This window comes from Nematostella vectensis, chromosome 1 (assembly GCF_932526225.1).
Source record: "Nematostella vectensis chromosome 1, jaNemVect1.1, whole genome shotgun sequence".
NCBI lineage: Eukaryota > Metazoa > Cnidaria > Anthozoa > Actiniaria > Edwardsiidae > Nematostella > Nematostella vectensis.
Genome location: NC_064034.1, coordinates 4988644 through 5000778, shown reverse-complemented (window position 1 = coordinate 5000778; position 12135 = coordinate 4988644). Strand labels below are relative to the sequence as shown.

Below are 12135 nucleotides of genomic sequence, written 5' to 3'. Positions count from 1 at the left end.
GTGACACTAAGGACGACTGCGCGTGACACTAAGGACGACTGCGCTTAACCAATCACTATGCGTGATGATTGCGTTACAGGTCACAAATGTTGCGTGACATATTACAATGGCCGCGTCTGCCTCTTACTGATTGTATCGCAATTTTTCACACTTTTCCTTCCCTCTTATCTTTATCGGTCTCGTGTAAATGGAAAAAACGCGAACCTTATCTCCAAATGCGTTATATCTACGTGTACTTTTAAAAGCCATCGCAACCAATATTGGTGTCTCAGTCAGCTGGAGTGAAAGGCTAAAGAAGTCAGGATACTAGAGAAAATGGTCGATTTTAAGTCATGATTTCTTGCTAAATGGCAACTACTGTCTTGACCATCTGTGTTGTCATATAAATCGCCCAGCACAGGGCCATACGAAGCTTATCTCGAGAAGCGAAAAGCGTCATGTGATCGTGTCAACCACTCCAAAGAATTACTCACTTGTAAGCAGCTTTAACTGCCCGACCCCCTCATAAGAGGAAGACCGTTATACATTAAGTATACATCAAGCATCGCCACTCGAGGAGACAACTTTTCAGAACGTAGTATTATGAACATGGCTTGCCCAAATCGGTCAAAATATGACAGTGTATGCATGGTGAAATTTTTTTTTTTTAACAACGGGATTATAATAACTTCATTTAAAGTTTTCATGATCGGTGGGCTATCCTGTTGGTGAGTTCATATGCAAATTGAAAAAAACTGGTTTTAACTGGACTGTAAAGGCTAAATCTCTCGCTCCAGGGGGTAATAAAGTTGTCTAAGATATACGATGTCTCATGAAATGTTACCCTGGTTCCAGAGCCTCGAACGTCTCTCTATTTAGTGGCCAGCGAGGTTGAGGCAGTCGTCCCAACCTCGCTGTCCACTAAATCTAGAGAGACGTTCGAGGCTCTGGAACCAGGGTAATGAAATGCCTGCCTTCAATTAGATTCGAGTTTAATTGAAATTTCTCGCACAGCTGCCGACACCGTTTGTATCAGAGATTGTGATTCTTCCAGGCACGATCTCACAATAAACATTCATTGATAAATTTCCGGAAATTGGCGTCTTCATTTTTTTTTTTTTTTTTTGCAAAAATGGCGTTTGTTTAAATGACATGTTTCTTTTTTTTCATTCTCGCGTTTGTTGGAGTTCTGCATACTGTACCACAGGTGTCCCTGCCTTTGACCGATATGACACATGCTATAGGCTTCTCGACTTTGTTTCACGTATTTTCACGATGGCGTGATGGCGTATTTTCACGGTGGCCATCTTTTCTCTGCTTTGGATATAATAATACAATGTTTCTTCCCCGTTATGTCTGGCGCTCGTTATTAATGTAAGACGCGCGCGAGGGATCGCGTACAGACACTCTTTAAGATGTGGACATTTTATCAGGAAGTCTCTTTTCCTGATTGGTATTGTCTTTGTGTTGTTAATAGGTTTTTTATCCTTACAAAGCGTAAACATAATTTACTAGACATAACAATTGGTTTTTCGATGCTTTCAAGTTATTTCGAGCTTCAGCTCGGCTAACCTTAAGTTTTATTTGCTGTTAAATTGAAATGAACGCGAGAGAGGGAGGCATTGTAAAGGAAGGACCCACTTGTTTTATGAAATTATTCACTTAGTCGTCGATATTTGGACCCTTCAAACATTTCTATTTACCTATAAACACTTTCAACCCTACTCATTATAATCAACCTGAATATTTTTCGTACACAAATCTGTTGTAGAAGCCTGCTCGGATTCTCTTTTGCTGTCGGTAAACAATTTACGATCTTAAAACATCTTTGTAAGAAAATATATTTATTTTCAGAGGATATGCAGTAGTAATAGTTTTGTCTACGTGGTTACCGTGAGATACTGTGTTATAGTGTACAAAATTTCTGTTACATATGCTTCGTTTCTCGCGAATGGGGTGCTCCTGGTTTGCCGTAGATTGATGTCATGTTTAGTGGTTATAGGGTAATCTGGTTTACCGTAGGTTGATGTCATGTTTAGTGGTTATAGGTTGATGTCATGTTTAGTGGTTATAGGGTGATGTCATGTTTAGTGGTTATAGGGTGATCTGGTTTACCGTAGGTTGATGTCATGTTTAGTGGTCATAGGGTGATCTGGTTTACCGTAGGTTGATGTCATGTTTAGTGGTTATAGGTTGATGTCATGTTTAGTGGTTATATGTTGATGTCATGTTTAGTGGTTATAGGGTGATCTGGTTTACCGTAGGTGGATGTCATGTTTAGTGGTCATAGGGTGATCTGGTTTACCGTAGGTTGATGTCATGTTAAGTTGGTTATAGGGGAATCTGGTTTACCGTAGTTTGATGTCATGTTTAGTGGTTAAGGGTAATCTGGTTTACCGTAGGTTGATGTCATGTTTAGTGGTTATAGGGTGATCTGGTTTACTGTAGGTTGATGTCATGTTTAGTGGTTATAGGGTAATCTGGTTTACTGTAGGGTGATGTCATGTTTAGTGGTTATAGGTTGATGTCATGTTTAGTGGTTATAGGTTAATGTCATGTTTAGTGGTTATAGGTTAATGTCATGTTTAATGGTTATGGGGTGATGTCATGTTTAGTGGTTATAGGGTGATCTGGTTTACCATAGGTGGATGTCATGTTTAGTGGTCATAGGGTGATCTGGTTTACCGTAGGTTGATGTCATGATTAGTGGTTATAGGTTGATGTCATGTTTAGTGGTTATAGGTTGATGTCATGTTTAGTGGTTATAGGGTGATCTGGTTTACAGTAGGTGGATGTCATGTTTAGTGGTCATAGGGTGATCTGGTTTACCGTAGGTTGATGTCATGTTTAATGGTTATAGGTTGATGTCATGTTTAGTGGTTATAGGTTGATGTCATGTTTAGTGGTTATAGGTTGATGTCATGTTTAGTGGTTATAGGTTAATGTCATGTTTAGTGGTTATAGGTTAATGTCATGTTTAATGGTTATGGGGTGATGTCATGTTTAGTGGTTATAGGGTGATCTGGTTTACCGTAGGTTGATGTCATGTTTAGTGGTCATAGGGTGACCTGGTTTACCGTAGGTTGATGTCATGTTTAGTGGTTATAGGTTGATGTCATGTTTAGTGGTTATAGGTTGATGTCATGTTTAGTGGTTATAGGTTGATGTCATGTTTAGTGGTTATAGGTTAATGTCATGTTTAGTGGTTATAGGTTAATGTCATGTTTAATGGTTATAGGTTGATGTCATGTTTTGGTTATAGTGTGATCTGGTTTGCCGTAGGTTGATGTCATGTTTAGTGGTTATAGGTTAATGTCATGTTTAGTGGTTATAGGTTGATGTCATGTTTAGTGGTTATAGGGTGATCTGGTTTACCGTAGGTTGATGTCATATTTAGTGGTTATAGGTTGATGTCATGTTTAGTCGTTATAGGTTGATGTCATGTTTAGTGGTTATAGGGTGATCTGGTTTGCCGTAGGTTAATGTTATGCTTAGTGGTTATAAGTTGATCTGGTTTACCGTAGGTTGATGTCATGTTTAGTGGTTATAGGTTGATGTCATGTTTAGTGGTTATAGGTTGATGTCATGTTTAGTGGTTATAGGTTGATGCATGTTTAGTGGTTATAGGGTGATGTGGATTACCGTAGGTTGATGTCATGCTTAGTGGTTATATGGTGATCTGGTTTACCGTAGATTAATGTCATGTTTAATGGTTATAGGTTGATGTCATGTTTAGTGGTTATAGGTTGATGTCATGTTTAATTGTTATAGGTTGATGTCATGTTTAGTGGTTATAGGTTAATGTCATGTTTAGTGGTTATAGGTTAATGTCATGTTTAATGGTTATGGGGTGATGTCATGTTTAGTGGTTATAGGGTGATCTGGTTTACCGTAGGTTGATGTCATGTTTAGTGGTTATAGGTTGATGTCATGTTTAGTGGTTATAGGTTGATGTCATGTTTAGTGGTTATAGGGTGATCTGCTTTACCGTTAGTTGATGTCATGTTTAGTTTGTTATAGGGCTCTGATTTACCGAAGGGTTCATGACGTCATGTTCTGCTATTACAGGGTGACCTGATGTTAAGCGGGCACACAAGCGGATTTTTACGAGTTCATCGCCTCTCTGCGCATGCGTGTGACGTTTGTGAACAGCTTGGTATGTCTTATTAGTTGAAAATGACGCTCAGTTGAGAGCGAATCAAGGGTTTCTCGAAGGAGTTCACCTTACCAGAGTGTGAGGGGAGGAAACACATCCTGGGAGGAAACTTTTGTGGATATTAGCTCTCTAGCTCGATTTTTAATGTGAGTTTTAAGAGGGAGAGTAAGGGGCGCCTGGACTGCCGTTATAAAATATGTTGTCACACCAAGGTGCATACACAGGATTGGCTGAAGGGGAGTGCGCAGTCATAGGTATGGAAAAAGCAAAGTATTTGATTCATTAGTAAGAAATGACCCACTCTTTGGCCGCCAAGGGGACGTATTCTCCTGTGTACGCGCCTGACACCTTTTCTTGATGTTCTACATCTAGACGAAGAAAAGACACCAGGAGGGAAGCGAGTACCACGTGATCACCAGGGACCAATCATCAGTGTCGATGCTAACCGATCATTGGGCATATTTTGCAGCTCCAGGTATAGAGGAATCACATTACATTTGGCCTACCTCGCCCCCCACCGCCCCTCTTTCTCCTCCGTCCAACTTTTTCAGTCTCTTATTTAAGGAATAAAGTACAGTTGTCCAGTAAACCTTGGACAGTCCCTTGTCTCATACATTGAACTTAGCTTGTGTGATGTTGTTTGATGTTCGGTAGCACGGATGGGTTTGTTAAGCTCTGGGACCAGCAGAAGATGCTATTGCGAGAGATCGCCCTCGATGACACCCTTACTGCTGTGTGCTTCCTCAACCTCAAAGGTAACGTCCGTCCGTCTGTCTGTCTGTCTGACTGACCAGGGATTTCCGACCATTTCCCCCATACACAAGTGTGACCCATTAAACATTTATTGATTACAAAGCAAAACATCAGCAGTACCAACACAAGGAATCGGTGTAGGTATTATATATTGATATCATGTTATTTGACACAGCGTTAGTCTTTCGGGACATGTATTTGGATGATAATTTTCTTCTATCTTTATGCTGCCTTTAATGAATCATATCACCAAACTCCAAATAAAGACGATATTCCCTGGGTATCTACAGATTAGAAGGCTTGTTATACTATCTTTGAGATAAAGGTTTCCTTCGTTTTGTTTAGTTCGTGCTTATTAACCAAACTAGAACTCAATTGTTACAGAAAAATTTTCAAGCCACAAAAATGACGTAAAATGAAAAAGTCTCGGATATTCACGCGCGTCATCTTGTCCTATGTGATTTTATGTCCTTTGCTCTTCGCCATCGTGAAAAACAATTATTATACATATTTGTAAGCTCTCTTCGAAAGGTAGGATAGGGATATAAGCGAAATTTACTGGGATTTTTGATTGACCTCTGCTTGGACCACTTTGCTTGGACCGCTTTGATTGGACCGCTTTGCTTGGACCGCCTTTTTTGAACCGCTTTGTTTGCACCACTAGCTAATGGTTGACTTACATGTCTTTCTCTTTTCAAGGTGACATCATCATTGGGCTCAAGCAACAACTGTTTTTCATTTCCCATGAGAAAGGTATGTTATCGTGTGGTATACTCCGGGATTTTACACCCAGAAGCACGGAAATATTAGAATAAGATTAAAACTTGGGACGGCTTCGATGACTTCGTCGAGGGGTGGACATGCGCGTGAACCTCTTTCAAACCAAAAAACCCTCAGTCTTTTCAACTGCTTCCATGTTTTTTTTATTTTCTCGAACTAGAGCTGTGTATAAGTCGAGAATTGCCACATGTTACGTTTTTGCTAATCTAAGAAGTCTTTACGCTAAAGTTTGATTGATATGGAGTTTTCTCAGCTCCCTCCCCCCCCCCCCCCCCGAGTCTAGTTTCACGTTTTGAACTCTGAACCGTCTGCCAAATGCTTGCTTTGTTGTTTTTTGATGGATGTAAACAAGTGTCACATTCACGTGACTTTTGTTTAGCGTGCCCCGTTAAGAAGAAAAGAGAAGAAGCGCTATTGTTCGGTCAGGATCACGGAGCGGACGAAGGCAATGAAGAGTTTGAAACAGGTGAGAAATGCGCGCGGTGTATACCTACTACGTTGGTAGAGGGTGGGATACATTTATGTATCTCTCCTTCTCTAAAAGTGAAAAACAACATGGGAGAATAAAATCTCCGTCTTTCATTAAAGAGATAACAGCCTAGTGTAAACTCTGCCTAAGATTTCTAGGTGCGGCCCTCGCAGGCTATGGCTTGATACAATGGCTTCATACAAAACCCGCATACATGGGCATGTGGATTACACCCGGGAGGAGTTTTGGTAAAAAAAGGAGCTCATATTCAAGCTGAAAAAAAGGTTCTCATGTATACAATCTAGAAATTACTTTAGTTAGAAATTGTCAGTATTTTTTATCTTGTGTCGCCCACTGTTATTTAGTCACAGTTTTATAATTAAGAACACTAAGACTGAATTTCCATAACACAGCCGATTATAAAATCCAATCATTTCCAAAGAATGTGTTAAGGGGGTTTGTATTGTGTTATGGACACCTCGGAGCTGAATGTCCTAATAGCAAGGAGTTATTTCAAGTCATTTTACTTTCGAAGTTGATTATTATTTCGGTGCATGATAACGAAGTGTTCGTTACAGGTTTGTTCTTTCCAAGAATGTTGTCTTTGTTGAATCCTGCAGAGCTAAGCTGCTTTTTGTGTCTCCTTGCTATCTATACATCGCAGTAATTTATTTGAGAGGAAATAAAAATTCCCTTGAAAGTTGTTTTCTCTGGTTAGGAAATTCGCAGTCTCTCTTCTCTTGGCGTTGACATTTTATTTCATCTCGTGCCCCAACCAGTACTCCGTGGTCGAATCTTCCGAGTCGGTGCATAGAAAGGAAGATCTTATAGGTTGATACCATCCAAATACCTGCCAAGCAGTATTATTGTATCCTGGAGGTTGGAAATCGCACCCATGCCTCATTTCACCATGTGCATGCCAGGTTCCTTTCTTTTGGAAGAGCGCCATTGTGCAATCCGAGCAGCTGTAGCCTTCAACATTGACATATGTCAATCTTCTGCAGTATTCTGGATACGGATCATCGCTCGCTTCCTCAATGATGTCCCAAGCTGACAGACGACCTTCCATATAATCTCGGTCAGTTACGTTTGCCCTCGTCAGGAACTTACAGGTTGCTCTGTAGGACATCGCTGTGGCTTTGATCATCTGCATGTCCTGTCTCGCTAGTCGGTATTTCTTGTGATTTCCAGGCGTCTCTTGATTCAGCGGGTAGTCTTCCATGAAGGACTTTGGTCTGAACTCTTGTATGTGCTTTGTTGCGAACGATTCAATCAAAGTCCACGCTTTGTTTGGCTGTGTAAAATCGCAGTAAACCTTGAATAGTGTGCTATTGTCGTTTTTGAAGATCGTATAAACTCCTCTGGTTGGTTTGATTCGAGCGTTAGGTGCTTTGTAGAAGTCAAGGCACGATTTTGGCATGAAATGTTCACATCGTTTCCCTATGGCATAGGATGGGCACACGCAGACAAACTTGGTTTTCGGATGCTCGCACTGCTCCGTGCACGTCCCGCCATTGAGACAGGGACTTGAGAGACAGCAACCATTTTTACAGATGGACGGGTTCGCCATGTACGATGTCTGGAAAAGAGATAGCGTTACCCTATATTGGGTACTATCTAAAAATGCATGCATAGAACATTGCGAGAAATGTTCAAACGGGATTGGCACCAATAGAGTCAGTAAAGATCCCAACGTTCTTCCCGAATGGTTAGTCTCTACATCCCACAGAAACTCCATAGAATAAGAACAAGTAAAAGAAAAAAAATATATAGAATAAAAACAAGTCAAAGTATCATCACAGGTACTTTTCTAGCCAAACGTAATCTAAATAGTAATGGTTCAAACCCACCGATCGAATGATATTCTGGTTCAGCTCGAAGTATATGTAGTCAGAATTTGGCTCAAGAGTTCTCGAATTCTTATCTTCCTCCAGTAACTCACATCCCGTACTTGACATCTGATACGCCCTGCAGAGGCACTCATTCACACACGCTGAGAAGCACCCCTGGATATGACGGACCGTGCTGAGGTTCTTGTACGAGGCCCCAACCAAATATTGTCCCTTTTTACGCTTGTTAGCCTCGAATGTCCCGCCGTAGCAAATTCCGTTTTGAAGCGGACAAACTTGTGACATCACATTTTTGATAATTGGGATAATGAGCGAGATAAAGGCGTAGAAAAATATGTCCATTAGGCTGAAATAAATTGAAGAAAAGGAATAAATTGTTTGTACAAAATTAAGATAAAGTTCGATGAAATTGAATTATTTTATCAAGTTTTGTTTTATATGATTTTATTTAAGAGTATGATAATTAGATTATTTGTGACATTCAGCGTTACAGTCGAACTTCTGTTTTTTTTTATCCGTCCACGGGCTATAGGATAATTTGACTCCGAAATGAAGTCTAATCTCTTGTTAGAAAAGCACGTATCCCTACTTCAACTGGATGTGTTTGCCTTGGTTTCGCTCCTACAACGAGCTTTGTCGGCGGTTACATAGCGCGTTGTTTGAAAGGTTGCAACTGTAGGAGCGAAACCAAGGCAAATACATCCAGTTGAAGTAGGGATACGTGCTTTATTCAACACTAACAAGACATTAGACTTCATTTCGGAGTCAAATTATCCTATAGCCCGTGATCCGTCCGCACAGCTTGCCAAAAAAAATTCCACAACTCGTTCCCAAAATTTCCAGTATGACCTAAACATCTTATACATATAAACAAATCATTCATTTTTTTCATACTATCCAGCTTATTATAAAGGCCTGTAAAAACCTCAATTTTTTATGCAATTGTCTGAAAACCATCCTTGAAGTAATGCGAAAAGTTTTTAAAAAGTTTTTTGCCTAATTGTTTGGAATATTAATAAAAAAAGGAAGCTCACATATTAGAAAAACAAAGAAAAAAAACAAATGAAACGTTTTCGATCACAAAAGTTTGTTGAGGTAGAACTTTCAACATTTTAATGAAATTGCTTTATTAAGGGTCATAATATTTAAGCATAACTTTCAACATTTTAATGAAATTGCTTTATTTAGGGTCATGATATTTAAGCATAACTTTCAGCATTTTAATGAAATTGCTTTATTAAGGGTCATCTTTTTTTAATGTTAAAAATCAAAAGAATAAGCTATGATTTTGATTGGTTGAACGATCTGCGACATCATGACGTGCAGCAATAAAAGCATAGCAAAAGTAGACGGTAGAATGCTAATCGACTGGTTGGAGTCTTTTTCAGCTGGTTGCCCGTGGATTTCATTTCCATAAGAAACTTGAAGGAACAAGCTATGACAAATTGCGAGTACGAAACCTACCTCTTTTCGATAAGAAACTTGAAGAAACAAGCTGTGAAAAAGCTACGACAAATTGCGAGTACGAAACCTACCTCTTTTGGATAAGAAACTTGAAGGAACAACTGTGAACAAGCTTTGACAAATTGCGAGTACGAAACCTACCTTTTTTCCATAAAAAACTTGAAGGAACAAGCTTTGACAAATTGCGAGTACGAAACCTACCTCTTTTCGATAAGAAACTTGAAGGAACAAGCTGTGAACAAGCTACGACAAATTGCGAGTACGAAACCTACCTTTTTTTGATAAGAAACTTGAAGGAACAAGCTATGACAAATTGCGAGTACGAAACCCACCTTTTTTCCATAAGAAACTTGAAGGAACAAGCTGTGAACAAGCTATGACAAATTGCGAGTACGAAACCTACCTTTTTTCCATAAGAAACTTGAAGGAACAAGCTATGACAAATTGCGAGTACGAAACCTACCTTTTTTCCATAAGAAACTTGAAGGAACAAGCTGTGAACAAGCTTTGACAAATTGCGAGTACGAAACCTACCTTTTTTCGATAAGAAACTTAAAGGAACAAGCTGTGAACAAGCTTTGACAAATTGCGAGTGCGAAACCTACCTTTTTTCGATAAGAAACTTGAAGGAACAAGCTATGACAAATTGCGAGTACGAAACCTACCTCTTTTCGATAAGAAACTTGAAGAAACAAGCTGTGAACAAGCTACGACAAATTGCGAGTACGAAACCTACCTCGTTTGGATAAGAAACTTGAAGGAACAACTGTGAACAAGCTTTGACAAATTGCGAGTACGAAACATACCTTTTTTCGATAAGAAACTTAAAGGAACAAGCTGTGAACAAGCTTTGACAAATTGCGAGTGCGAAACCTACCTTTTTTCGATAAGAAACTTGAAGGAACAAGCTATGACAAATTGCGAGTACGAAACCTACCTCTTTTCGATAAGAAACTTGAAGAAACAAGCTGTGAACAAGCTACGACAAATTGCGAGTACGAAACCTACCTCGTTTGGATAAGAAACTTGAAGGAACAACTGTGAACAAGCTTTGACAAATTGCGAGTACGAAACCTACCTTTTTTCCATAAGAAACTTGAAGGAACAAGCTTTGACAAATTGCGAGTACGAAACCTACCTCTTTTCGATAAGAAACTTGAAGGAACAAGCTGTGAACAAGCTACGACAAATTGCGAGTACAAAACCTACCTTTTTTCCATAAGAAACTTGAAGGAACAAGCTGTGAACAAGCTATGACAAATTGCGAGTACGAAACCTACCTTTTTTCGATAAGAAACTTGAAGGAACAAGCTATGACAAATTGCGAGTACGAAACCTACCTTTTTTTAATAAGAAACTTGAAGGAACAAGCTGTGAACAAGCTTTGACAAATTGCGAGTACGAAACCTACCTTTTTTTGATAAGAAACTTGAAGGAACAAGCTATGACAAATTGCGAGTGCGAAACATACCTTTTTTCCATAAGAAACTTGAAGGAACAAGCTGTGAACAAGCTATGACAAATTGCGAGTACGAAACCTACCTTTTTTCCATAAGAAACTTGAAGGAACAAGCTATGACAAATTGCGAGTACGAAACCTACCTTTTTTCCATAAGAAACTTGAAGGAACAAGCTGTGAACAAGCTATGACAAATTGCGAGTACGAAACCTACCTTTTTTCCATAAGAAACTTGAAGGAACAAGCTATGACAAATTGCGAGTACGAAACCTACCTTTTTTCCATAAGAAACTTGAAGGAACAAGCTGTGAACAAGCTATGACAAATTGCGAGTACGAAACCTAACTCTTTTCGATAAGAAACTTGAAGGAACAAGCTGTGAACAAGCTTTGACAAATTGCGAGTACGAAACCTACCTTTTTTCAATAAGAAACTTAAAGGAACAAGCTGTGAACAAGCTTTGACAAATTGCGAGTGCGAAACCTACCTTTTTTCGATAAGAAACTTGAAGGAACAAGCTATGACAAATTGCGAGTACGAAACCTACCTCTTTTCGATAAGAAACTTGAAGAAACAAGCTGTGAACAAGCTACGACAAATTGCGAGTACGAAACCTACCTCTTTTGGATAAGAAACTTGAAGGAACAACTGTGAACAAGCTTTGACAAATTGCGAGTACGAAACCTACCTTTTTTCCATAAGAAACTTGAAGGAACAAGCTTTGACAAATTGCGAGTACGAAACCTACCTCTTTTCGATAAGAAACTTGAAGGAACAAGCTGTGAACAAGCTACGACAAATTGCGAGTACGAAACCTACCTTTTTTTGATAAGAAACTTGAAGGAACAAGCTATGACAAATTGCGAGTACGAAACCTACCTTTTTTCCATAAGAAACTTGAAGGAACAAGCTGTGAACAAGCTATGACAAATTGCGAGTACGAAACCTACCTTTTTTCCATAAGAAACTTGAAGGAACAAGCTATGACAAATTGCGAGTACGAAACCTACCTTTTTTCCATAAGAAACTTGAAGGAACAAGCTGTGAACAAGCTTTGACAAATTGCGAGTACGAAACCTACCTTTTTTCGATAAGAAACTTAAAGGAACAAGCTGTGAACAAGCTTTGACAAATTGCGAGTGCGAAACCTACCTTTTTTCGATAAGAAACTTGAAGGAACAAGCTATGACAAATTGCGAGTACGAAACCTACCTCTTTTCGATAA

The 12135-nt window shown here is 39.3% G+C and overlaps 1 protein-coding gene across 5 annotated transcripts in view; it reads left to right on the top strand.

The window, feature by feature from the left end:
• LOC5517160 overlaps positions 1-12135 on the top strand; it is a 96018-nt gene that overhangs the window by 32056 nt on the left and 51827 nt on the right. For all 5 annotated transcript variants that reach the window (XM_048725729.1, XM_048725728.1, XM_048725725.1 and 2 more), the window contains 5 exons: positions 4048-4135; positions 4508-4610; positions 4790-4890; positions 5588-5641; positions 6048-6134. In XM_048725729.1, coding sequence (XP_048581686.1) covers positions 4048-4135; positions 4508-4610; positions 4790-4890; positions 5588-5641; positions 6048-6134 — 433 coding nt within the window. The remainder of the gene's footprint in view (positions 1-4047; positions 4136-4507; positions 4611-4789; positions 4891-5587; positions 5642-6047; positions 6135-12135) is intronic.